The sequence below is a fragment of the Aptenodytes patagonicus genome, chromosome Z (genome assembly GCF_965638725.1).
Source record: "Aptenodytes patagonicus chromosome Z, bAptPat1.pri.cur, whole genome shotgun sequence".
In the NCBI taxonomy this organism is placed as follows: Eukaryota; Metazoa; Chordata; class Aves; order Sphenisciformes; family Spheniscidae; genus Aptenodytes; species Aptenodytes patagonicus.
Genome location: NC_134982.1, coordinates 15,356,033 through 15,382,296, shown reverse-complemented (window position 1 = coordinate 15,382,296; position 26,264 = coordinate 15,356,033). Strand labels below are relative to the sequence as shown.

At 42.1% G+C, this 26,264-nt stretch overlaps 1 protein-coding gene across 1 annotated transcript in view; it reads right to left on the bottom strand.

Moving 5' to 3' along the window:
- Window positions 1-26,264, bottom strand: part of EGFLAM (EGF like, fibronectin type III and laminin G domains) — a 79,364-nt gene that overhangs the window by 29,457 nt on the left and 23,643 nt on the right. Inside the window, exons 4-10 of the mRNA XM_076362830.1 lie at window positions 24,642-24,668; window positions 20,152-20,269; window positions 19,752-19,887; window positions 13,272-13,438; window positions 4,640-4,755; window positions 4,059-4,395; window positions 1,415-1,515 (exon numbers count right to left, since the gene is read on the bottom strand). Of these exons, the coding sequence (XP_076218945.1) occupies window positions 1,415-1,515; window positions 4,059-4,395; window positions 4,640-4,755; window positions 13,272-13,438; window positions 19,752-19,887; window positions 20,152-20,269; window positions 24,642-24,668 (1,002 nt within the window). The remainder of the gene's footprint in view (window positions 1-1,414; window positions 1,516-4,058; window positions 4,396-4,639; window positions 4,756-13,271; window positions 13,439-19,751; window positions 19,888-20,151; window positions 20,270-24,641; window positions 24,669-26,264) is intronic.

Below are 26,264 nucleotides of genomic sequence, written 5' to 3'. Positions count from 1 at the left end.
ACAGTGACAGATAAATGCAAGCAGCGCTGGGGGACTTTTCTCCAGAAAAGGGACAGCATTTTTCAGATGGAGTTTTTAACTTGCAGAATCAGAAATTGGTTGATCAATTTTGAATCCTGCATTTGAAGAACCTAGAAAAACATTGCCTTAATGCTTAAATGGCATCTCTTCTACTTACAGTATGATACTACTAGACCTAAAAACAAGCTTAAAAGCATTAAAGACTTCCAGACATGTCCCATATGAGACCTCTGAGCACAAAGTCTAGCAAGGATGCCCTAGCAAGCCTGTTAAGTGTAGACACATCAGACTTACTGCACATGAATACACACACCCTGCTTCACACGATCAGTGAGCCTGACACTTTTCAAGCCAAACAACCTGCGCAGGCAGGATTTCTCCATGTGTGCATAGCAGCTGACACAGTGGCTCTTTGCAGCCATCCTGCATTTTAAGCTGACAAATTGCCGGGGGAGTGTCAGATCACCACGTGAGGCAACAGACTGCTGCTGCTCTAGTGACAGTCTCATACCTAGGCTGTGAGGCTGGCAAGTCCACCTTAGGTGGGAGCAGGGGGGCATCCGAGAGCTTGGCCACCTTCCCTACAGGCAGCCCTACCAGCTCTGTCCGTAACACACAGACAGCATTAACACAAGTCACTGTGGGATCTACACTTCATAACTGTAGTTTAAGTAGTATCTTGTAGTATCAAGTAGTATCTTGTAGTATCTTAAAGTATTAAGTAGTATCAAGTAGTATCTTGCATGTATTAGTAGCCGGTGTCCCAAACTTCAGAGGTGGAAAATAACGCCTACTTAAATCCTGCAGGATAGGAAAGAAACTCTGGATATAGGGCAGGATTTTGCTCAGTACAACAAGATCACAGTTTCTTACATGCAAAGATAATGCATGCCTCTTCCAAACTGTAATTCACAAAAATTCCAGGTGTACTTCAGCCTGTAGCTCACTCACATGGCTATAACCTTGCCAATGTACGTTGCTGATAGTCTGCAATGCCAGTATTACTAGTCCCACAGATTTTCTCATGCGCTGCCTACCAATAACAGATGCAAACATTTTAGCTCAATTTACCAACTTCATTTGCATTCATTGAAGGTGAAGCCAGATCTTTAGAGATGAAGATTATGTATAGCTTCACCACAATTACATTATAAGTTATACTGAAGCTAAGTTATTGTTCCATTGTCCACATCATCCCTGGAGGTATTTAAAAGACATGTAGATGAGGCGCTCAGGGACATGGTTTAGTGGACATGGTGGTGCTGGGTCGACGGTTGGACTCGATGATCTTAGAGGTCTTTTCCAACCTTAATGATTCTATGATTCTATGATCATCAGAATAAGGGAATAAAATTTAAAGCTCCTATGTGAGCTTGGAATTGCTTGAACTTACCCTGAATTCAAGGGTAATTTGAAACGTCTGATAGGAGTTTTTCAGTGGTTCAAAGGTGATGTATGAGTAGCCAGAGAACTGAGGATACTGGATAACAATATCTGAAAAGCAAAGACAGTTAGTCTTTAGCAGTTTTCTCCCATATAAAAATCAATATACATGTTTAGCACTAGATAACATCAGATGAAAATGCAAGGCAGAGTTCCTCCAGAGGCAACCATTAGTCAGCAGCAGTCAACAATCAGTTAACCTATTGCCTTGTCCTCCCACCACCTTTCACAAATAATTCTTTTATTCCCAAGGACCTGGTGAACTTGGAAAGAAACAGAACACTGAGGGCCAAATACTGCTCAACAGTTTAATCGCTGGCTTCAGTGGAACTTTCTCCAGATTTTCATCCTTGTTACAGAACACAGAACCTATCTACTTTATATTTATCTCCTTTTAAGAATTCTTTTAGCACAGAGACAACAAAGTAATTTTCCGTTTTGCAGGATTATAAAAACATATGTGGGAAACGTGGCCAGACTCCACGACGCATTAGTCACTGCTGCTCCATAGCTGCTGCATCCAGCATCTGCAGAATACTTGGATGGCTCATAAGACCCCAGGAGCTTCCAGCGCGTCCCTCAAGTCAGCTCAGGGCAGAAGGTAAAGGGAGTGATGGCGAGAAGAGAGTCCCTGCAGGCATCTCTCCACCCCTGGCTGCAACAGTGGCCCTTCATATTGCTCTTGCCAGCTGGTGTTATCAATCCTCACCCTTTGTTGTCTTATGTTAGAGGACCATCCTGGCTTCAGCATAGAAAAAGAAAATCAGAGAGACGTTTTACTGCTACCTTTGCAGCTCGTTTTCCTAAGAAGCACTGAGGACAGACAGACAGTTTCAGGCCTGAATTCTTATTTTTGCAGTGGATCTAAGAGTAATGAGGAAGGAAGGATGAGAAGTCCTGTTCCTCTTTGCTATTTGAATACTGAGTGGGTTTTTCTCACATATTTGGATCTGGATACAGCGCTCTCAGCTTTTTTGTTTGCAAGGCATACATTTTAGGCTGAGGTGAAGAGAACTGGTGCTATAAACCTGAATGCAACTACAGCAGACAGCAATTAACTCATGCCCTGATCACAAGCAGAACTGACTGGACCAGAGTGCCATGCAGCTGTTGATTGTAAAGAAAAGTCTGTTTTCATTCAGATTAATACACTATTTAACAATACTGGCTGCTGTGGAGAAATTCAGTACAAGGGAATATTGGTACATGATGCTACTGCTTACCAAGGAATAACACACTCCCTTGTGAAAAATGGTGGTTTTGGACTGACGTTAACAAACCCACTCTACAAGTTGTATACAGTTATGTCAGTTCAAATAAATCCTTGGCTCTTCATACTTGATCAAGGCCAAAAATCACATCTGCAGCTGTTCCATGTGGCTGAGTCACAACAGATTGTTTTCAGAATGAGCTCTCTTTACTCCAGCACCGGGAGGAGAAGATCAAACACCCTCAGTGTCTGTATCCCCGATGCATGACACTGTGCATCATGAATGTCTAACACAAGCCTGCAGAAGAAACATGTGTCCCTGATGCTCTGCTGTGTGGCAGGGCCTTGGCAGATCAGGTCAGCATGCAGAGGGACAGATCAGCTCTTTCTTAGCTGGTGAGACAGCACCACTACAAGCAATGGGACACGTGCTTTGCATGAGCTCTGGCATTCATCTGACCCCTTGGTCACGAAACCAGAAGAAAAATAACTCCGGGGGCGGGGGGTGGAAAGTGACCTGCTTATGGCCTGGTAAGTGAGCTGGACTGGCTCACCAGGTGATCAGCTCAACATCAGACACAGTGAAAGGGCAAGGTTAGTCTGCAGAGGGAGAGGACAGGAAGGTGGCAAGGGAAGGAGAAGCAGGACAGCCTCTTTCAACTCAGCAAGCTCTTGCCCTGGCTCAGCTGCCCTGCAGAGAGGCAACAGGATGCATGGCAAGTCCTGACTGGGACAACCATACCTCCTCACATGGACCCAGACTTCAGGTCATGCTTTCAGAACTGGGGAGGGGGTTTTGTTCCTCCCTTGTCCCAGGCTGCCTGACACAAGTGCTGGGGCTACCACTCCAGCCTTTCTGCCCTGCAGACCACGGGGAAAGCCTCCTCTGGAGATGGTTTTACAATGGGGGCTCTGTCTCACAACCCTGCTGTGGGATCAGCATCATCCAATGGACCACGCTGGAAATGTGGGTGGTTCAAGGCTTCAGCTGCAGGCAAAAGGCAAGGGTCAAAGCAGGGTTGAACGTCCCTGCTGGAAGCTGTGGATGCCATGGCTGGACCTTGTCAGGCCTGGGTGCCTACCAACATACCTGGCTCCATTACCCTCCCACTCCTAGGTGGGGGAAGGAGGATTAACCTCCCCTGTGCACCTTCACACAGGGTCTGCATTCAGCTTTACTTAAGAATAACTTCTTCACACCTAGCTGAGGGAAGAGAAGCAAAGGGGCCGATGTCTGAACTGGGATGTGGAAGCTGCTACTGTCCTTAGGGATCCATTAAGCCCAGACGGCTATTCCCAAAGCGCACTTTGGTTGGTTCATTGCGAAGCTGCTCCTTGCCCCAGACAAAGAGAAGCCAGCAGCAGTGGGCACACAGAAACCTACCTTCTGCACACATCTCTCCTCCTTTTCCCAAGTTGCAGTGGCAGCGTGAGCCGGCCCGGTTGTAGTCGTTGACACAAAAGCTGTCTGTAGAACAGATGGCCTCATCACAGGAGAGATCAAAGAGGCGCGTTGCAGAAGACGTGCCGCCTCTCCTCGCTGCCCGAGCTGTAGTTGCCCTCACTGTGGTTGAAGACTGTGTGGTGGTGGGAGTGGAAGTAGTAGGTTCAGAAGTGGTTGTAAGGACCCGTGACAGGAGCCTGGAACTAGACCCTGGCGTGACCTTAGTTTCAACCAGAAATTTTCTGTTGCCTCCTTTGATAGCAGGAAGAGGTCTGAGCTGAAAGGAAATAAAGAAACACAAATTCAGTAAAACCTAAAATGCTATGTGGAAATGAAATGAATACCTTCCAAGAAACAGATCTGAAGTAGCAAATTCATCCTCACCAAAGAAAAAGAAACAACCACATTATTATATCTGTGCATATAATATCAGATACTAAACTTCCTGATGAGATCAGACACTTTAAAGTACCGAGACTATAAAGAAAACAGAAATGCCAAAGTGGAATCTTGAAATTTACCTCTTCTATGTAAATGTCGTAGTCTGAGTCATCAATATCAAATCCATCACCATCACCAGTCACTGTGTCTGTGACATACCGATGCCCAGAGCTTCCACTTCCTAACTCCTCAGAGCCTAAAAAGACACAACTGGCATATTCAGTTCATAGATTTTTTTCTCTTTACACACAGCAACTCAGATCTTACCACCCCCTGATTCGCCGCACTGAAATCTGAAGTGGTGTTAATGTTCATCCTGTACAGACAATGCGAGTGTCAGCCTGAAGATGGGAGACACTGTCTGAGTGATACACATGCAACTTAAAACAAAGTGAAGACCTTCATTCAGTCACTTACTGTGATTCCCAAACAAAGCAGGCAAAGCTCAGTTCTCCCACTGCAAACTGACTTTTACCCATCATTCTTCCAGGAGAAAAGCTCTGAACTTTTTCGGCGTGGACAACATTTTAATAACTGTATTGGGTTTAGATCAAACTTTTCCCTTTTATAAATACACAGTCCCATATCTGCCCTACTGGCAACCAAATAACTGGAACAGCAGAAGAGATGCATCTAGGTAGGGCTTTTCTGGCACACTCTACTTAGGACTTTGTCTGCCTCCACTGGCTCCAATGCTTCTGAAATTAACATCCTAAGTATACTTTTAGGCTATTTTTTAAAACACAATCTAGCACCTCAGAAAATGAAACATGCACAAACATCATGTGTTTTTCATGTGCGTAATCTGCTTCTGCCTCTCCCTGGAGCGCTGAACTGCACTGTGAAGGACTCCAGGCTGGGAACAGCCAGTTTAAACAGTAAGAGGGTCCTCGTAGAAAATATCTATGCTTTTCTGCACTTTACACAGCAAATTCTGCTTAAACAATGGTTTATGCTTTTTAGCTATTAAAATTTACCAGAAGTCATGAAGAGAGTTAATACAGGTAACTGCATCACTATCGTTACTTGTCATTTCAGCAAGGTTGAAAATAGACAAACATTTGATAACCATTAAAACAACAGACTTCATACATTTGCCTTTTCCATAAAATATTTTGTGGTCACTTAAAAAAAGCACAGGTAATCCTGGCTTTATAAAGCCTCTGTACAGGCTGACCATGTGTGCTTGTTTATTTTAGCAGCCACAAGCCGCCCATATTTTCTCATAAGTTAGCAGGTCCTTCACATTGCAACATGCAGAGACGCAAAGACTTGCTGGACAGTGGCTGTCTGTGGAAAGGAGTCCTGACAAGCCAGAAAATGCCACTCGATGCTAGTGAGAGCTTCACTACCACCACCGAACAACCCGATGGAGCCAGCGAAAGCTAACAAGGTTCAGCAGACTTTCAGAGGGAGCAGTGTGGGCACGGTGCTATCGGGCCATTTGAGCCAGTCTAACTGGGGTCAACCATCTCCCACCTCAGTGGAGAATAAAGGAAAAATATCTCGCTGACCTGATTCAGGCAGGAGACAGCTTGTCTAAACCTTATTGTACTCCCTCTTCCTTTGCCATGACTGCAACCCAGAAATCCTGGCATACAGTTATGAAATCAAGCGTATGTGCACCGGATACGAACACGTGCCCTGGCTGGCTAATTGGCCGCCCGCCGTACACTCTGTGGGAGTTACTTATCAATGGGCTTTACATGTTACATCAGCATACAGAAAAATCAGAGGCAAATGAGTAGAGGTAATGAGGCATACACATTTGCAACCAAAACAACATGCTAGGCCGGGAAATAATGTGTGTAAACCTTTCCACTCTAACATGTATACCTAATCATCTGTAAATAATACATTTTAACTGTATATTAAACAGAATTATTCAGCACAGAGTTCTACCAACTGAGCTAAGCAGAGAACTCATAGGTTTATGACTCGTAATGAGATGAGGCCAACTGGACAAACTACATCCAGATTATTTCTGCTGGTGACTGTGAATGCACAGGCAAAGGATTACTACCGGAGAAACAGACTGCACATTTATGAACTGGTCCCAATCCTGCATTCATTATGGAAAACAATAGGTATTATCAAAATGTGGGCAAAACCTCTTACTCCTAGTATTCATTTGTATAGTCACTCAGGTTAATCACCATCATAGGATAATTTTACTCCAGGTAGGAAGAATGGAATGGAATGGAATGGAATGGAATGGAATGGAATGGAATGGAATGGAATAGTTCAGTTGGAAGGGACCTACAACAATCATCTAGACCAACTGCAAGATTGACCTCTTCCATCCATCACTGCATCAGAATCTCCTTCTTTGGCAACAGTGATTTTATACGACATGCCTTTCTACAAAAGAATTTCAGTGCGCAAAACCTCAAACATAAACATTGTAAATGCGACTTGCAGTTTAACAGAAATTATATGAACAAAGCAGAGCCCAGCACTAACTCAGCTCCCAGCAAATGCAGCAATTTTCAGCTCACTGGAATACTGTTGCTTTTAAGTCAGGTCTGTAATATTACTTATTGCCTTTATACTGTGTGTCTGAAACTATTTCAGAACTAATTTAGTTCTTCTAACGCATGAAACTGTAATTTACCTAAGAGTAACAGAAGCCATAAAGCTAAGCTGGGAAAAGGAAAGGAAAAATCACAATCATGTGTCAGGGAAAACAATCTAATCCGTATTCAAACAAGCCATGATACACAAACTCCATTTTCTAATTTAGAGATCACAAGCTACAAAATAAACTTCTGTTGTAGTCCAAATTCTGCCACATTTTTTCTCTTCTCAAGTAAACTTTCTATTGGCTTAATGGGATTTAGGTTCAATAAGGATGGCAGGAATGAAACAATACAGAGAATGAAGTATCTTCATATTCACACATAGGAAAATGTTAGGTCTTGAATTCACATTCAGATATGCACACTTGCTTACATGTATAGATATGATTTTAATGCCATGCCATTTTTACAGAAGTGTAACTCTCCTGATTTGAGTGGAGTTATTACTAAACTACATCAATAACCACCAGCATGCAATGAGACCTGGTGACTTAGGAGAGACAGGCAGTTCCCCAAGCAGAAGGTGTGCCTCTTTCATCTGGCAGACCAAAATGTTCCATGCTTTTCCAACAGAAGACCTTGGGAGACGAAATGTACGCACTATTTTAAACCAGACAATGATTCCTTTCACCTTATTGAACTGGTACAAGAATTAGAGCCTGAAGAGAGCAAAGAAGTTACGGCTTATTGTGGCTGGTAGAAAAGACTGCATTGAGGCCCTTCTTCAAAGACCTTCAGGATGTAAGTTTGGCATCACCAGGAAAAGTATAACTTCGGAAGGTCCTAATATCCGCTGGTCTCTAATATGGCCCCAAATCTCTGCTTTCACTCCCCCTAGCTTCATCTGAGTTTAAGCCAGCACATGCTACATTACTCTACCTGCTGATCTGTGAGCAGTTTTGGTAACGCATAATGCACGTGGGAGCAATGAAGACATGGAGATGTACTCTCTTCTAACTATGCCTGAAAGTATACAGGTGAGTACACACACAAATGATGAGACCATCTAGCAGCCCACTGGCTTCTCAGTCGCCTTGCTCGCCCTTGCAATTGGTGTTTGCTCAATGGATGTGACACGATACCTACATGTGACGTGATGCAACAAAACTGCAAAATAACAGAAAGCAGAGAAGTTAACACGACTTTGTAGAGAAACCCCCATGCGAGCCCATCTCTTAAGAGCACTTTGTAGCTTTGGTGGAGAGCTCATCTCATAATGGGTGGCAAATCAGGGACAGTTAAGGAAAGTGGTACTCTGCAAATACCAAAATAATGACTACAGAGGTTATGTGTGCTATATTTCATTAAATCGGTGTTTCAGTGTACAAGGAGATGAAGTCTGTTTAAGACCCTTTACGAGGTCCTATAATCCTGTTTTATAATTAATTGGAAAACCTGCAGGGGGTCATGAACTTTAGACAGCTTCTTTCCAAATAATCACGGATTAAGTTATACCAAAGAAATCTTTCTCAAAACAAACGGAAAGCCACACAAACTTTTGTTTTGCCGATTAGGTGGCCACCAGCATACTGATCAGGAGACACAGGAGAGCGTAGGAGGTAGACCACTGGGCACTGCAAGATGGGCAGACTGAATGGAAGTGTTAACAGACTGATCGCCTTCGTGCAGAACCCCTCACATGTCTAAATCCAAAATACATCAGGGGCATTTTAATCTGAGTTTTATTCTTGTCAGTGACGCACCGTGAGGCACTGCATATCACTTGGCCTTTCTCTTGCTTTTTGTCCCTGTCTATATAAATATGAACGCTGCCTTTGTAAACCCTTTGGAGATCTGTGGGAAACAGTTCTGTGGAAAACCTTCTCCATTTGCTATCTCCAAGACACATCACCATTATTTTACATCAAGGTTTGGGCCCAAGGGACTGCCCTTTTCCTGTCCCTGAGCCTCAGCAGACACATTCAAGCACCATACAGAATATTTAAGCACCTGTGCCAATGCCTTGCTCAGTATGAGCCTGGTGGTGATGGCCAGGACCAGAGAAAGGGATGTACCCAGGTTAAGCAGCCACTTCTGTCACGTTTGCTGTGGAGACAAGCAGGAGGGTATTTTTAACAGAATACACTTCCTCTGTTGGTCTGGCAAAGCCCAAGGCTGGTGACCTTCCAGGCACAGTGCAAACCCCATCTGTTTCCCCAGGAGACGAAGGGTATTTAAGCGATGCAGATGATGACATTTTGTTTGTTTGATGCTTTAGGACAGTTTATTTTGTTGTTACTAAACTTGATATATGAAATCTTTTTTTCAAGTAAATTGCCCATGACACATTGAAAGATTTGATATACCAAAAAACCAACAACCACATAAGTGAAATACCTGCAACCTGCATCTGTAATTAAGAAAGGCAACAAAAATTGATTTATTACATCGTTTGCCTCTAGAAAAAAAAAAGAAATGAAATCACAAATAAATTACAACCCTTGGGGAAACTTGCCCTCTCTTTCCTTCCTGAAAATGGAGCAATGTAACATAAACCAAGCATGCATTTTTTACTAGGTAAGGGGGTAACTGCTTATAAGCAAGGTCACATGTTTTACTTGCACAGGCCTTGGGAGGTCTGTCACATTAGATGATACCGTCAGCAACCCCTAAGAGGAACATTTGAGCAAAGACAACCGTTTCCTATGCTGACCTGAAAAAATGCAGCCAACAGTACTGCAAAGCCAGCCGCCTTTTAAAACCAAAATGAGAGAATTACGTGTGAGAACGAGATAAACCCCAGCAAAAAACATCCCCAAGTAGGACGGACTCAGTGTCTGCAGGACTCATCTCTGTCTCAGCCTGCCTAGAAGAGCTGCCACAGACTCTGCACAAAGCAACACAGACCCTGAAGGTCCACTGCATTTGAGGTAATGCTGGGAATTTGTTCTTCAGTTAAAATAAGCATCAGAAAAGCATTAATTATTTCAAAACAAGCATAAAAATCCAGGATATACAGGCATAAAGTTACAAATTTTTAAAATCCAAACACACTAAGAACCTTAGTGCCAGCACTACGTGGACTAAGTGTAATGCAAAGGAGCCAGACATTGTACGGACTTCTGCCAGCTTCCTAAGATATTTCAGGTATTTCTGAGGAATATCCAGGCACTCAGAAAATAGCATCAAATATTTGTGGCATATTTCACTGTTTACAGGGGAGGAGGTACCATTTTAATAATGAAGGTAGTAATTCCTATGATGCGTACTCTGAAGAGCAAAGGTGTATCATTTTCAGACTTGCCAACTGTCTGACACCCTTACAGCAATCATAGGTGACTAAGAGGTGTCTGCTGGCACTTTGAGAGATTCAGGCATCTGGTGCCATCTGAGATGCATTACGGCACCTGAGACATCCCCAGAGGACTGTCAGGTGTTTGGGGGATGCATGGGAGGCACATGTCCTCCTGCAGTGACAGCTGAAAACCACAGGACCTAGAGGACCTCAAATCCACCGCATGTCTATACCTGAGCAACTGAAGTGAATGATTAACTGGGCCAAAGGAGCTAACCATTGGCTTTCTGGCTACTAGAAGGGGGGAGGTACCTGCAGATACATAATGTCAACTAGGAGTAAGTTTTACTTGGTTGCCCTTAAGCTTAGCATGCATTTTTTTTGTTACATTAAACTTGTTAATGGTTTAAATCACTCCTCAAGGTTTTTAGTGTTTTTGGGAAAAATAAATGCTCAGGCTATGCATGGCTTTAATCATGAAATTTTTTCACAGCAGAAGTTTAGCTTTTCTACTAATGCACAATGTACTTGTGTATCGGGTTAACATCAAACTAGTTTCTTACACAGACATCACCACTAAAGCCAAGTGAGAGCTGCTATACTCAGTTACACTCCTGCTTCCAGAAAGCCACAGAACTTATTTCTAAAGACACGCATCCTTTGCTGCCTTTGAACACCACTCCTTGCTCTGCAAAAAGCTGGTTGTTACGACAACACAAGATAACACAGGCTTTCATGGATAGTGGCTATATGTAGTTTTTAAGCCTATTTGCAAAATCCACCCTGGAAACTAAGAGCAGGCTGGCAAAGGAACCACATTTGCATTTGCCAAAGGACCCAGAGTTTGCTAAAGTAGCCCTACGTACAAGCGACCTGGTGCAGGGCTGGAGCACATCACGGACATGACGTGGCCCCAGGCTGCGGGAGCTCTGCCCGCTCATGAGAGTCTCCCCCAAGCACTGCCAGCCCCTTGGCACGGTGAGACCAACCTCTCAGCCACAGCGGCACCTATGTGCTTATCATGGACCGGCACAGAGCTTTTGAGCCTATTCAGAAAGCAGTGCAACACGCGTAATACATTCACTTTTCAGATCTGATCCAGGCAGAGAGGGTCAAGCTTATGCCCCCTGTGAACCTCTCCAGAAATCAGTGTTTATATACACAGAGCGTGAATTTGATTCCAAGCTCTACTGACAAAAATCCATGTTTTAGAGCCATCTTGACAGGTCTCTGCAGAACAGGTGGTTTCCAAAGGCAAAATGCCTTTCCTAGACTACCACAGTAATAAGTGCAGCATGAAGACTACTCTACCCTTATTAACAGAGCTAAACACTTTATCTTTTCTGACCAAAGAATGCAGCCACTCACATCCAAAGATAAACAGGATACCGAAGAGCACACAAGTGTGCCTGAGGCAGCAGGAGCTGACCCTTGAGGAACCAGGGGCCAAGGAACCACAGAGCACACTGCACCTTTGTGGTTTTCACAAACATTTGCTTCAGAAGTTAAACTTATGAGTTCATCAGCCATAACAAACTTCATGCAAACTGTTCAAGGGATTGAATTTATGACAGAGGGGAAAAAAGAATGGAAACTGGTGTGTAAGAGTCAATGAAAACAAAAGATTCCAAGAAAAGGAGGCAATTTAGAAATAAATCCTTAGCAGGTTAAATTGGTGGATCACTAAGAACGTGGTCCACATTTCTGCAGCATGCAAATTCTTTTTGCAGAGCTCACAGTCCTACATGAATATCAGCTGATCATTTTCTACCAGTTAATTAAAGATGATTTGCAATAGAACATGCAGGTGGGAAAAGAAAAAAAGTCAGTTTTGTTGCTCTTTTTTTATAGTTCATTAATCTGCTAAAATTATATCCACGCCTTTTCTTGCGTGGTATTCTGTCCCCTATAAATGCTTTCAAAACCGGAACTTAGAAGTACTGAAACCTTTTAAACACAGTAAAAAGTTTGGCACATTAAGGATGTAGCTCAGTTAGTCCCCATACCCTGCCAGCCTTGGCTCTGCTTCCTGCACCAACTCTCTTTGTGACATTGGGTTTTTCGCTCTGCAAGAGATGTGATCTGTACGATTCCCAACATGCTCTGTGTTGGCTTGATTGGGATTCTCACATACAGCTATGACTTTTGGGGGTGATGAGGAGAAACAGCACCTCAAAGTCAGCCCACGGAGACAGTAGCACTGACAGAGGATTATAGCCGAAGGAAGGCCATCAGAAGATGTGCGCAGGATCTACCCCTACTTGCAATGGCCTACATTGCTACACAAATGCGAATATAATTGTAAACAACGTGATTATTCAAGTATGTTTGAATGCATTTTCACCTAATATTTTTGCTATGCAGCTTCTGATCAAAAAGGGATGCTTACTTGTTTATATCATTATTTTCATGATTGTGCTTAATAGTTTAAGAGCCTTACTCCTCAGAAAACAGTATAGATTGGCTTTAGCCTTTCCGAGCTGTTTAAATTATAAATGTAATATGTACAGTTCAGTTTCAAAGAACAGAAAAAAAAGATGAACAATAGACTTGTCTCTCTCATTTCTCCCCATTATATTCACTTATCAGTTCTGCACAAAGCCAGCACAAGAGTCAGTAAGCAGAGATCCAAAAATATCTGGCAATGACCTACAGAGCAGAGAAACGGCATGAGAGTGCTTCTGCCTGGAGCTTTTCAAATCTTTGCCTGTGGCTTGACTTTCACAGGATGCTGCAAGCTCCATGGATAGGACCAAAAGGTGTCAGATTGGGGGTGCCTGTGCTTGCAGAGCAACTCTTTCCACCAGCAGCCCTCCACAGGCTACCCCAGATACACTTTATTTACAGATCTACTTTATTTTTATATAGCTTTAATTACAAAAAGGTGGTTCTACTCACTGAATGTTCGGATGACATCACTTGGTGCACTGGCGGGGCTGGATCCATAGGTGTTTGCTGCTCGGACGGCAAACTGATACTTGGTATTTGGGAGAAGTCCCTTGAGAACCATGGATTCCATCTGGATCTGCTCTCTTATTACTGTCCAAATGCTGTCAAGGTCTGGCCTTCAGGATCGAAAAAAGCCAAGATCATAAAGAATTAAAACTGGCTGTATAAATTAAACGCCTTTAAACCTTCCTGGGAAATACACAAAATAAATAAGATAGAAGCCTGCTAAATCATCACTGAAATCCTTCACTCTTAAGGGGCCAGACTGTGCAACCATTACTAAGCTGCAAAGCCTGTGATATCAAAACTATTCAGTGATACAAAACCAATATTCAGATTTTGCTTATAAACAAGGAGGTTGTTTAGAGGACAGTTTGACAAATCAAGTTCTCTTTATCCATTTTCACGATATCTTGGGTTCCCAGTTTTCAAGTGGAGGTATATTACTAGCAGTTCCCCAATCTCCTATTTGGCTGTATAAAGCAATACTTCTCAATAGAGGGAAAGATCCTGATTTATTTCTAACAGTTTGTGCTCTAATGCCACTAAGTCCCTTCAAACATATACAAGCATTAGCGGGATGAGAATCTAACATTTGATCTCCCAGGCAATCAGGTTAATCCATCCACATTGGAAAATCTGGATCCAAAGTCTTCTCTTCAGAAAAAAAAAGAAAAAAAAAAAAAAAACAATAATGCAGAGAACCTGGCCTATGTATGTGGATTTTGCAACAAAATTCCCATGTCTGCCTTTGGAAAATCCCTGGTTAACTCCTGATTCATACTGGAAGCCAACTGCCAATAAATACTTGCTCTAAGTGCCATTATAATCTACCTGAAATCGGTACAACCATTCACACGGCACTTTGGTGTCAAATGTTTAAGTTCATATGCAGAGGGACACCAGAAAAGGGAGGGCTACTTCAAATACTTTGAGAGAGTATTCTGATGCTTTCACACAATTTCTGCTCTCTCTAAAAGTGGTCTCTTCTTATCAAAGAGAGGATGGAATGAGAAGGTAAACAAATACAAACAAAATAAAACTGTAAACATTAAGTCTAGGCCACCCAAAATATTCAAATCGAAGCCTATGAAAGTAAAACAGGGACAGAAATTACTTTCAGAGAAAATATTGCAGTGTCCTTTTCTAAGATGTCCTTGTGATATTTATTACAGGAAATAACCTCCAAGTGCTCCCTGAATCTACCAATGTTTACATAGGACTAGCTGCAAATGTCTCCAACAGTCTTCCAATGAAAATTATAGCACAAGGCAGGCATTTTGTATTTGTTTATTTGCAGCTGGAAGGAAATGCCAAAGTTAATGTATGTTTTCTTTTACCAGTCAATACAAGATTTATTGATCACTGAGGTTTCATTGCTTTGTGCCAGAAGGCCAATGCAGTGACAAAGCAGCAGCTCCCAGCTGCCTGGCTCCTGTGCCCAATGGCACACAGGGCGCGAATATTTCATTGTCTTGCTAAAAATAAAAATAAAATCAGATTAATGCACAAGAGGCAATGACAGCTACACAGACCATCTTAAGTGATCCTCCACCACCATTTCCTGTAGACAGGAGGGCATTTATTTTGGCTACTCTTTCATTGTTTCCCTTCTCTGAGCCTGGACCAAAATGAAAATGCATAGTGTTTTCCATATGAAAGCTGTTAACATCGCTTCCTTCCACATGCTTGCTTAGTAGTGTTTTCAGTTTTCCTGTACACATCTTTTTTGGCTCTAATTCTAGTCCAAGGAATTCCTGCTAGCTCAAGAGCTGCCTCACAGTCTCTTTGCAACAGACCCTGCCGATGTCTGTGCCCGAATGGAAACACATGCCTCTGAGGAAGGGACCCAAAGGAGGTATTGCACCTGACAAAGATTTAGGAGATAACACAAACCATAGGCTAGCCTTCCCCTTCACTGACTATCTCTCACAAGACTTCCTTCTGCAGAAGTGAATAATAAAGGAAATGCAAACATGTAAGCATCTACAGCTGAAGGAGAGAGAAAGAGTGAGATTTATCACTTGACCTTTGCTATTTCTCCAGAACGTTCCCTGTGTGAACAAATCAGTACAAGATGAAAAAATGGCAAACAGATGGGGAGAGAAACACAATAAACTCAGCTGGTGACAGCATCCAGGGCCAGCCAGCGCCTGTGTTTTCTAAGCTGGGAACACTTTGTTGAAAACTGTCTCCATGGTGCTTTTTGCATCAAAATTCAGTTTGTGTCAACTTTTGCACCAGAAGGACTCATTTTGATGCCATTTTTCCTGTCTTTCTGCAGACCTACATTCCCTGGACCAGAACAGATCTCTCTGTCTCCAACCAGGACCTCGCAGGGCTGGCTCCTCCAGATGATGTATCTGTGCATGGAGAAATCAGACAACTTCCACGGTCATTTTCTGCTCTTAAAGTTACAGCTGTGCATCTCCCATGCAGAAAGGCCATGCAGTAAGAATCTGGCCAGTGACAAAGTCAGAGTGTTTTTAAGATAATAAACATATGGGTAAAGTCAATAGGACTGGACAGATAGAAACCGAGGGCAGAATTCTGCCCCAAACGCACCCAAAATATTTGGATCATTGCTTTACATTGTAATCTGGGGGCTGACTGAATTTAGGAAAGGAAATCTTTCTGATGCGGAGAACAGCAATTTTATACTCACTTGAACTTCCTCTTAAAATCACCTGGAAATGATTTAACAGAGTGAAACACCTGCTAGCAATCCAATTTTTATATGGTTTTTGATCGTTCTTTTGTGCCGTGTTTGTACTCAAGTGGCAAATTCAGCTCTACCAAATTTTTTAAAAAATATTCCTACAAATAATAAATATGGTGACAAGTACAATACATTCTTATTCGCTATGGAAAATACTCAATGCAGAAAATAACACACTATAGGATATTATTTTTAGTAATTATTATTATTTAGCTTTATTGGGACACTTTCTACAAAATATATCAACCAATATGCCAGTTCAACTCTGAGGAAAGGAAAGGTAGACAATTTTCTAGCCTCGTTCTTTTGTTAAATATTAGTCTGATGCTGTCTAATGTTGTTAAGAATTTCCTCCCTAATTTCTACATCTTCCACTCCTCTTTCTTCATTAATTAACTTTTCAACTATTTAAACCTCACAAATAGTGAGGTAAATATTGAGGCAGATGTATCTGTTTCATGCATTAATCAGGAAAGCAGTATTAAAGGTATTTTTGCTGGGCATTAGGAGGCATCTCCCTGGTCAGATCTGTTGTTTTGGGTTTTTTGCAAACAAAACCAAATATGAATGCCCAGTTCAGCGCAGCACCAGGGACAGCTAGTTCAACACGGAATGGATGCAGGGATACACCTTTTTTTTAGGGGAAGGCTTCAAACTAATCAAGAAATCTGCCCACAACACTATGCTGAATCTGCTCCATCCTAACATCTGTATACTGATAGATCTCCCCAGTTTCATTGGCAGAACCCACCTAGTTCATTGCAGCAGAAGTTTTATGTCACTACAGATATACTGAAAAATTTCCCCTGTATGTCAAGATTAATATTGAAAGCTGTTGAGTCCATCTATGTACCAAGGAGATGAAAAGAAAGTGACCTCCTCCTTTTAAGGGATACACTGCTGAAACACGTGTGGTTCTGTAGAACCTAGCTGACTATAAAAATCTGGGTAAGTTAGTCTCCAAGTTTAGAAGATCGGGTAGGCATTCAACAGATTAAAAATTTGAGTATTTGGAGTATTCGAGTGAAAATATCCAAGACATTTTTGAGAATTAATTTTTTATAGTATCTTTAGGCAAAACACCCGAACTAGTATGTTTAAGTCCAGGGTCTCGCTTTAGGGTCTTTCATAAGAATGCCGTTTGTCGTAAAGTATTTCTCAGCATAAAGCAACAGACTATTAACACTGAGCCTGCAATCTTCCATGGATTCCATTAGCTATTTTGGGTTTAACTCATTCTTTTACACATTCCCTATGAACTGTGCAGTGACCAGTAGACCTACATTTGCCCTCCTGATTTTCAGTATTTAGCCAAGTTGGGACTGTGGTCTCCTTAGCGTCCTCTTACAGTCAACAGCAGAGCCTGAGTTAGCCCAGTCCGTCCTACATCTGAAATCACCTGCAGCCCTCCACTGCCTACAGCAAACCAAAAGGTCCCAAGGCAAACCCATGCAAGTGCCTAAATAAAGGCCCAAATTCAGACCCCAAGCAGAAACAGACTGCAGGTTAGCTCTGGTTCTGATTAGATTCTGGTATATGCAAACAATTAATGTATTGAATTTTCATGAGGTTTTAATCCCCAGTATCACAGTTGAGCAAATGAAAAGAGTGTTTTTCCCTCAACTCAGTCTCCTAACATGGTTTTTCTAGGGTTAAAGTCATAAAGTTGGTTCTAAGGGGACTGAAATTATTTAAAAAATGTAATAGTTCTTAGAGGTTTGTGCTGCACCCAGGAGAAATCACAGATTTGCATAAGAAAGTCATTAATTTTGCAAAAGCACAAGATAATGTTGTATTTCTTTGACATAAGAGGACTTAATTCTAAATTTACTTGCACTGTTTTGTTTTGGTTTCACACTGGTTTAATTTAACAGCTTTAACTCATGTTAATACATTTTATAGCAATTAAAACTATGTGCAGCAAAAGACAATGAAACAAAGTTAAATCTTTACCTCTAATTGCCATTAGGGCTTATGGTGCATTGAACCTTCTCCAAATATATAATCAAGCTTCCGAGTCTAAGAGAGCATAATCCCAAAACTAACAAATACACTTCAAGCTTAGCTTTAAACCTCAAACTAAACAGTGCAATCAAAACACTGTGCTGTTAGCAAATTCTTTCCCAAAGTCTAAAAAGAACGAAACACTGAAATTTCAATTACTCCCATCGTTCAACTTAAACAGTGAAGGCAGCTTTCCACTCTCTGGCTGAACAAAACATTCCAGGGTGCACTTTCAATGTGTCAGATGGAGACGATGGTACCCACTTCTTCTTCCATTAGCAGGCCCCTGGTGCTATGTAGAGGTGTACATAAACCTGCAGGCTCCACTTTCTGACAAAAGCACGGAGGCGGCAGAAGTGCGGTCAATCAGAACCCAACAAAATCCTTTCCCCATCCACCAAGCAAATGAGAGAGAAGAGATAGGGAGAAGAGAAACAGGCTCAGATAATGATTGTGTTCAAAAAATAGATATTGGAGAAATTTCATGGTAATGCTACCTCAGAGTTTACATGATGGCCATAATGTATCTTCAGCCCTCATGTCCTGCCTCCCAGTGCAATCAACATTGGATGGCTTCCTGCTAAATATGGGGCATTCTGATTCAAACACAAAATGCAACGTAAGTTCACAAGCAGGCTTTCAGCCTGGGAATTCTTTTCATTATATCAATATCTTCTAGATTGTAACCATACTTTGAGCACTGAAAACCAATAGTTCTTTCTGTCTGTCTTAACAACAACAATTCTTTTTTAAAAATGAATGTGTTTTTCTGAAGAATGATTTTTTGACCTTTACAGTTCAGAGTAGTTAAAGAAGCAATTCTTTCTTCTTATCCAGGAACCTCAACTAAAATCTGTCATCAAGTGTTCACCCAAAGGATTAAACTTCCAAAGGTTGAATTTTGCATTCACTGTAAGGGTAAACATAGGGCAAGCACATGAAAATAAACAGCTTTGTATGCAGATATTAGCTTACACAAGCATATGAACAGTCAGGTATGAATACTTGTTTGTGCATGCAGATACAACCACCTCCACTTGACCCTTCATATGCATCTTATAAAAGCAACTTGATTGGCAACTTTTCACAGTTCAGTTCTATTACTGCAAATTTTAGAGAGTTCAACATAAAAGAAGAAAAAAAAAAACAACACCCCACCTCCCCCAAAAAAATCTAAACAGAAAGGCCAACATTTCATGTAAACTTGATTAGCATGAGGATAACAAAGCAAGTCTGAGTCCTGCAAGCTCAAGACCCAAAAGACTTTTGTCAGGTAAAACCACCCAGCATACTGAGTTTGCAATCCCCGGATTATTTCCTGTAGCAGCCCAGAGTAATCCCGCTCAGGGGAACTGCTCTGCCACTCACTCTTTTCTCAGCATGGTTCGACAGCATTTGATGACAGGAGAAACTTAAAACTTCATTCACCCAGGCCTTTATTAGAGGGAACAGATCAAATGAAACCTTACTTTCTTCAATCAGAAGGTACGACTTATTGGTGATTTTATAACAAATTAGATTATTTCTGGTTTTGTCTTTAAATTTTCATGGTAATTCAACACACATCAAGAGGAAAACTAAGTGTACTATGCACAGTAAGTAAACAAATCATGAGAAGCATCTATAAGCAGTTTAATAGTGCAGTTTAGGTAGAAAAAACCTGTAGTGCACAAACACTGAAATTCAGACTGCACTGGCAAACTTGCCTGATAAACTCCACCATGTAGTACTGGATGGGAGAACTTCCTTCGCTCACTCCGGGCTTCCAGGATAACGCAACTTCTGAATCAGAAACTACCACGATCTGGGGCTGATAGGGCGGTGCAGGGGGCATGCACTTATCTAAGCCAGAAGAAATGCAAAGGAACAGCATCAGAGAAGCGGATGGGCTTACACACACTTAAACCCAACACCCACAGACTTGAGAATCAAATTTAGAGGCTTCTCCCTTTACCTGTTGCCCCTCTAAAACCCCATATTTGTGGAAAAGTAGTAGTAAAATATTATGATATTGCACATGACAGTGATTTACGTGTGAGCGACCTGCCGTGTTACAGATGTGTGGCCTGCCAGTTTTGCAACAGAAAGTCACGTACACAGCATTACCTTGGGATAAGGTTGTCACATCTCTGGGCATGCTGGGTCGTCCTTTCCCTGCCCAGCCGTATGCTCCAACACTGACGCGGTGTGGAGTGCCTGGCTTTAGATCACCAATAACAACCTCCTACCAGAGTCAAGAGAAGACAAGACAAGAACATTGTGAAAGCTCTTCCATGTAACTAGGGACAGCGCTGTGAGCTGGGATTCAGGGATCTTACACGGCATTTTCCATGTAACCTCCTAGGAGGATTGTCCCCAGCCCAGCTCAAAAGCAACAAACACAAACAGCACCACGTGTTTCCTCTCAAGCTGCAGCTTCACCCCGGGGGAATCCACAGGGATGACCTGGACCCATTTCTCAGCATAACTCACAAGGTTGCAGATCGTTTGCATTCGCTGTCTGGCTTTTTTGCTGGTGAAGTTAAAGTCACATACTATTCCCTCTCTTGAGCCAATTGCTGGCATTTGGTATCAGTCTGGTGCATTTTCTTTTGTTTGTTTTTTATTTTTTGGTTTTGTTTTTCTTTGAAATCCAGAGACTGTAGAAGCTCCTGGGAACGAAGCAAGTTGCCGCAGTGTGAACTGATGGTCTTTAATTTCTCATGGAGCATAGACCAGTTCCATCGCCTCTCACAATTTTCCTAGCCTAGCTATCAGCCTTGACCTGAAGCGAGCATTTCCCTTATTTGTCCTTCTGCCATAAACACAGAAAGATTAACCCACAGACAACCACTGTAAGGGAGGCGATGCTAACCTCTATGTGAAGAGCTTGTGCTGCTGAATACTGTTCAGAGGACCCTGCTCAAATCTCCCAGAAATCAGCAAACGTCACCAAATATTACATTTTATCACTGGCTGGTGCACATAGCATGGATCAGCTCCAGATATTTAGGTCTTTAATGGAGCATGTGTATGTATGTATAGAAATTTGGTGTTCTTTACCTGCAGCCTATGTGTAGAGAGATGCAAACCCCAGATTTACAAATTTTGACAGCATATACAAGTAAACAGAAATATCAAGTTCTACACCACAGACTGTTTTGTTGTGAAGAAAAGCACTTTTAAAAAAACTCTTTTACAGAGATTTTTCTTCTGTTTTTCATTCTCTGATATTAAAAACATTATTCACAGTGCATGTGAAAATGCAGAGATCTCCTTTCTCTTCACACTGGAACAGACTTTAAATCTGCATTTCCAGTTGCAGTAAAATAGTAAACAATCCCAAAATTTTATTAACTGCTAAATTTCCTCATGACGGTCTTTTGGACAGACTCTCCCTCTCTATTCTTTGGGGAACTTACGTTATTACTACATTGTTTGGCAACACCCTGCCATCTGTCATTTCTCTTAGCCACAGTTTTGGAGCTCCATCACTGATTTCCTATTAACATGGACCACCTGGCCATTATCCTGTTTTTCCATCATTCACCCTTGATCTGCTTGAATGATTCGGATTCATCTGAGAGAGATAATAACAATGCTGGAAAAGTAACTGCCCAGAGAAAGGCACCAAGAACACTCAAACCAAAAGATTTATTTGGGTCTTTCAGTCTCATAGCTGAAGTAACTGAAATCTTTCAAAACGTGATCTGAAAAGCCAGTTGCTGAAAACCCAGCACCTCCTCCCAATGACAATAATGATGATCCTGCTCCTGCCATTCCATCCTCCATGCCATACATACTGTCCATCTGTATTTAAGCTGTGTGCATTTGTTCCTGCCGGCATTCCTCTTTATTACATTCATTCTTATGAGGAAAAAATCCTTCATGAGTCTTATTGCTTTCACACTATTCCGGAACTTGGCCTCTGCAGAGAGTGGGATATTGATGTACTTGCCTCATATTATTACCTCCAGGCTCAAGTCTACAATAAACTAAACAGAACAACTCTCATTGACTGCAAGGCCAATCAAGATCAAAGTCCTAGTATCTACTTAGGTATTTAAGTTCAACATGTGTACCCTCAAAACCTTAGCAAGGTGCTCTCTTGCCTTACACACATGGCTATCGGCCTCTTTCTTGTGGCAATGTCCTCTCCATGAACACAGCTGTTGGACATACAGTGGGTATCTTTGAGATCAAGTATGTTCTAATCTTCTAGGATCAAGACATTAGTGAATAGGTAAAGATTCAGGACATCATCAAGCTACCCTGACCCGTGGCAATTTCAGGGAATACCCACCTCACACCAGAACACTTTCAAATGAGATTCTGGAGGCACATTTCCTTGTACCCCATTGTCCAGGAGCCTGGGAGTACATATTTCATCTCTCTTTTTGCTTGTATTGAGGAGAAGAGTCTTAAACTGAAGTTTTCTCCATCCCAGAAGAGACACAGTGGCCTCACAGATAAGGAATTTAGGTGGTATGTGGAAGAGTTAGCTCCCCATCATTTTTGTAGTCTTTCTCTCCACTCAGATTGCCTCTATATTTTGAAGCATGATACCCCAAACTGGACATTACATTGCCAATGAGGCTTTACTAGGCACCAACCTCACTTTCTTGTCTTACACAACACTCTTCCTAAAACCCTGCAAAATGACATTTGGTATTTTCATTACAATTTCACATTCTTGAATGGGGTGAAGCAACGTGATGCCTATTCTGTGGTACAGGAGGCAGGTGTATGCAGAAACCATATATACCTCCCTGCCTTGCCACACAGCGATGTTGAAACTGTTTGTGAGGCTGTGCAGTAAGCCGCCTTACAGAAACCAGGATTACAAATTATTTTCCAGAGAAAACCTGTTTTCTGTTTTCTTTTGTTTTGTTTTAATAAAAAAAAAAATCAAACCCTGGACTACAGCGCAGCTGCAGAAACTGAGCTGGGTTCAAGCTGACACTTGATCCCCTGACAATTCCTTCCCTGCACTACTGGTCTCAGCTGGTCACTCCCTATTTTGTGCTGCTGTGTTTGGTGATTTGATAGGGAGCACTATTGCTCTCCAGGGCTCTGTGCCTGACCTAAAACCTCCCACCTTTAAAGCGTGCTAATTTTTCTTGGTTTTTTTCTTTTTTTTAATATTTGTGCTCAACTTCATGAATATTATGCCCAGTAGAACAACTGCCTTATTAAATTGTGCTGCATCTGCACTTCTCCTGGCTGCTCTCACTTATGCGTTCTCTATTATAAGATGACATAATACAGCTATAATACATTATCCACTTTGCTAACACACAGGCATATGCACACACGCGCACACAGAAACAGGCGACCCAGTTCAGCTCTTGCTACGACAGTCTCGCACAGTCCAGAGAAGCCTCTTGAGAAAGCAGCATGGTCGTACTGAGCACCAGGAGAGGAGTCTTAGTGACGGAAACATGAACTATGCAGACTTAACCACAAAACTATTGCAGATTTCTGTTGGGTTTGGTATGAATGTAACAGAAAGCATTTCAGCAAGAACACCGCTTCCTGAGGATTAATGACAGCTGGGAGCCGATTAATCCCAGTCAGTCATACTTCTCAACAAGTACGCCTCAGAAGTGTTATTTTTATGAAGCAGAAAAAAAGGGCCCCGTGTGGAACCTCAACTCTGAAATGCCATAATCCAAACTCAGCTCAGCTGGGATCGAACCAGATAGTCCTAGTTCAAGCACAACCTGAGGTCTCATCCAGACATCAGCCTCCTACAGTCCAACCAAACTTCCCTTAATTCAGACCATGAAAGCTGCGTGAGATCCACCAACTTTGTGAGATTTCTCCATTCCTAGAACAGATCTCAGAGGAAAAAAGTTTGCAAGAGGTTGTTGATGTTAGGGATTCCAGTTAAACACTGAAATTGCTGCCCTCATCCTACCCAAACCCAAGCACCTCCTGCTTGCTTTCTCCCTCACAATAAGCCCGACCTGTTTACTGCTCATAGGAAGCAGGCTGGACCGAGTGCAAGACTGGAAATAATTAATCTGAATAATTCACCAGCTGCAAACCCATTAAGAGGGTTGGTATTTCTTTCAAACCTGTTTTACACTAGTTGTTAATCTCCCACTCCTTCCTCCTGGGTGTTCCGTGGCTGGCCTCTTCCCACACTCCTCCTCTGCCTCGGCTCTTGCTGGACTGGCTCAGGGTTTTTCCTCTCCGTCTCCTCTCCCACTACCAGACTGCTTTGTTCTTCCCCATCACTCTGTGTCTGACTACCCAGCTGTCCCTGTCCCCTGTAAGTCCTCACTGCCCGGATATAGCTCATTTTTCACACAAATTTCCTCCAGCAAAACGAGACATCCATAAATGCTTTTGATGACCGATAGGAAGGTTTATCCATTGCTAAATGGATACCTACACCATACCTACACGTGTCCACCTTCTCCACCTCTGGATTTTGAGCTTTAGCTACTATTTGCCACATTTTGACCACAAAAGATGCTGTATAAGTGCTAAGTAGAATCAACATTTGAGATCAACTTTTATGTGTGAATCTGTGGAAAGACCAGGTCAGAAACATTCAATTTCATTTTAAATCACAGCTGCCACCAAGTTTCATGTGAAACAATACTTACAAAAATTGCTTGTCCTTCAAGTTGACCCTGGGAAAAAGCAAAATAGGACTTGTTAATGAAGTAACATACTAAAAAGTGATAGCAAAACCACATAAATGACAGGTCAGGGAGTTAAAACAAGGCCAATGCCACAGCATATAGTAGTCTATGTGGCTCTTATTCATCTGTGTGAGTACTGGAATACAGACTCTGTTCTCTCAGTGAGTAAGAATTACTGCTGTCAAGATTAAAATTAAAAAAAAAAAAAAAAAAAAGGTGAGGAATACAGAGACAAAGATCAGAAGGGAGAAAATAGTGCATAAATAAAGAAATAATATATCCCGGCAATGGAATTCTTTAATTTCCCATGATCCTAGAAACCTGCAGGAGTCAGAACCAACAATCAGAGTGACAGAAAACTGCAGGAAATCTGAGCATCCCTCTCGCTCATGCTTCTCACAGGGAAGGTTTCTGAGCACTGCCCAGCAGGAGTCAGGAAATACCAGTGAATGCATATCATTGAACATCAGGTGGGGAGGCTGAAGGAAGAGGGGTGAGGAAATAAAGGAGAATGAAGATGAGTAGAAGAGAAAGGAGAAAAAAATTGAATTGTGAAGAAGGATCACAAAATAAAGACTGGAAAGCCTGCAATGCTCCTCTGTGACCACACATAAGCCTTTGATTCCTGTGCTGGTAACATTGCTGTCTCGCGGACGGACTGCCCTTTGCAGAGCATGGTATGAAAGTGCTCCCCTCACAGCACCCAACCTGCAACACTCCTTCACTCTCTGCCTGAGCAGAGGCTGGAAAATCTCTGTTTCTGCCTTGCTGAACTCAAAAAGCAGCTTCTCTGCACTGAGGAAGCACTGGCATGTTTTGAGAATACCCTTTAAAAGCAGACAGTATTAAAACCATACAGAAGCATGAAGGAATTGCTTTCATCTTGGCACTAATTGCTCAGCCATGTAGCAGAAGAGGATGGGCGGTGTTCATTCGTGAATGGAAAAGGAAGGGGAAATTGGACAGAAAAAAGAAAGGAGGAAAGAGAAGGGGAGAGTGAAATAACACAAATAAGAAAGCAAAGGAGAGTTAAAAGGAAAAACATAACTAAAGGAAAGGGGGAAAATGGGAATTAAGGAGGAAAAGTAGTGCTTTCAAGAACAAAAAAAACCAGAAGTTGAGGGAATCCTCCAGGAGATGGACTTGCACAACTGCAACTAAAGCAGCACTATTACACTTTAACTTCCGTATTTCAGGAGGCCACAGTCTCACACAGAGACAAAAATACACTGAAAACTGTGTCTCCTTCAACTCACACACTTACCTGTGTCAGACACTGCAATACACATACACTGATATTGCAACTCTGACTGTGCATAGAGTCATGCAATTCCCCTTCCATGTGTGGAAGTGCACAGAAAATGCATATTCAAAATTAAAAGTTCTATTTTAGTAGATGCCAAAGGTCAGTACTTGGAAGACGCAAGCAAATCCCAGTAGTTTTACATGATAAACTAGTCAGACAACAAGGAGCAAAACTGTATCATACTGACTGGATTACAGAAAAACATTGTGATTTCCTTTTGCTCAATACCCAGAGCAGATCTGTGGCTTACATCCTCAGTGTAATTCACAAACCAGCAG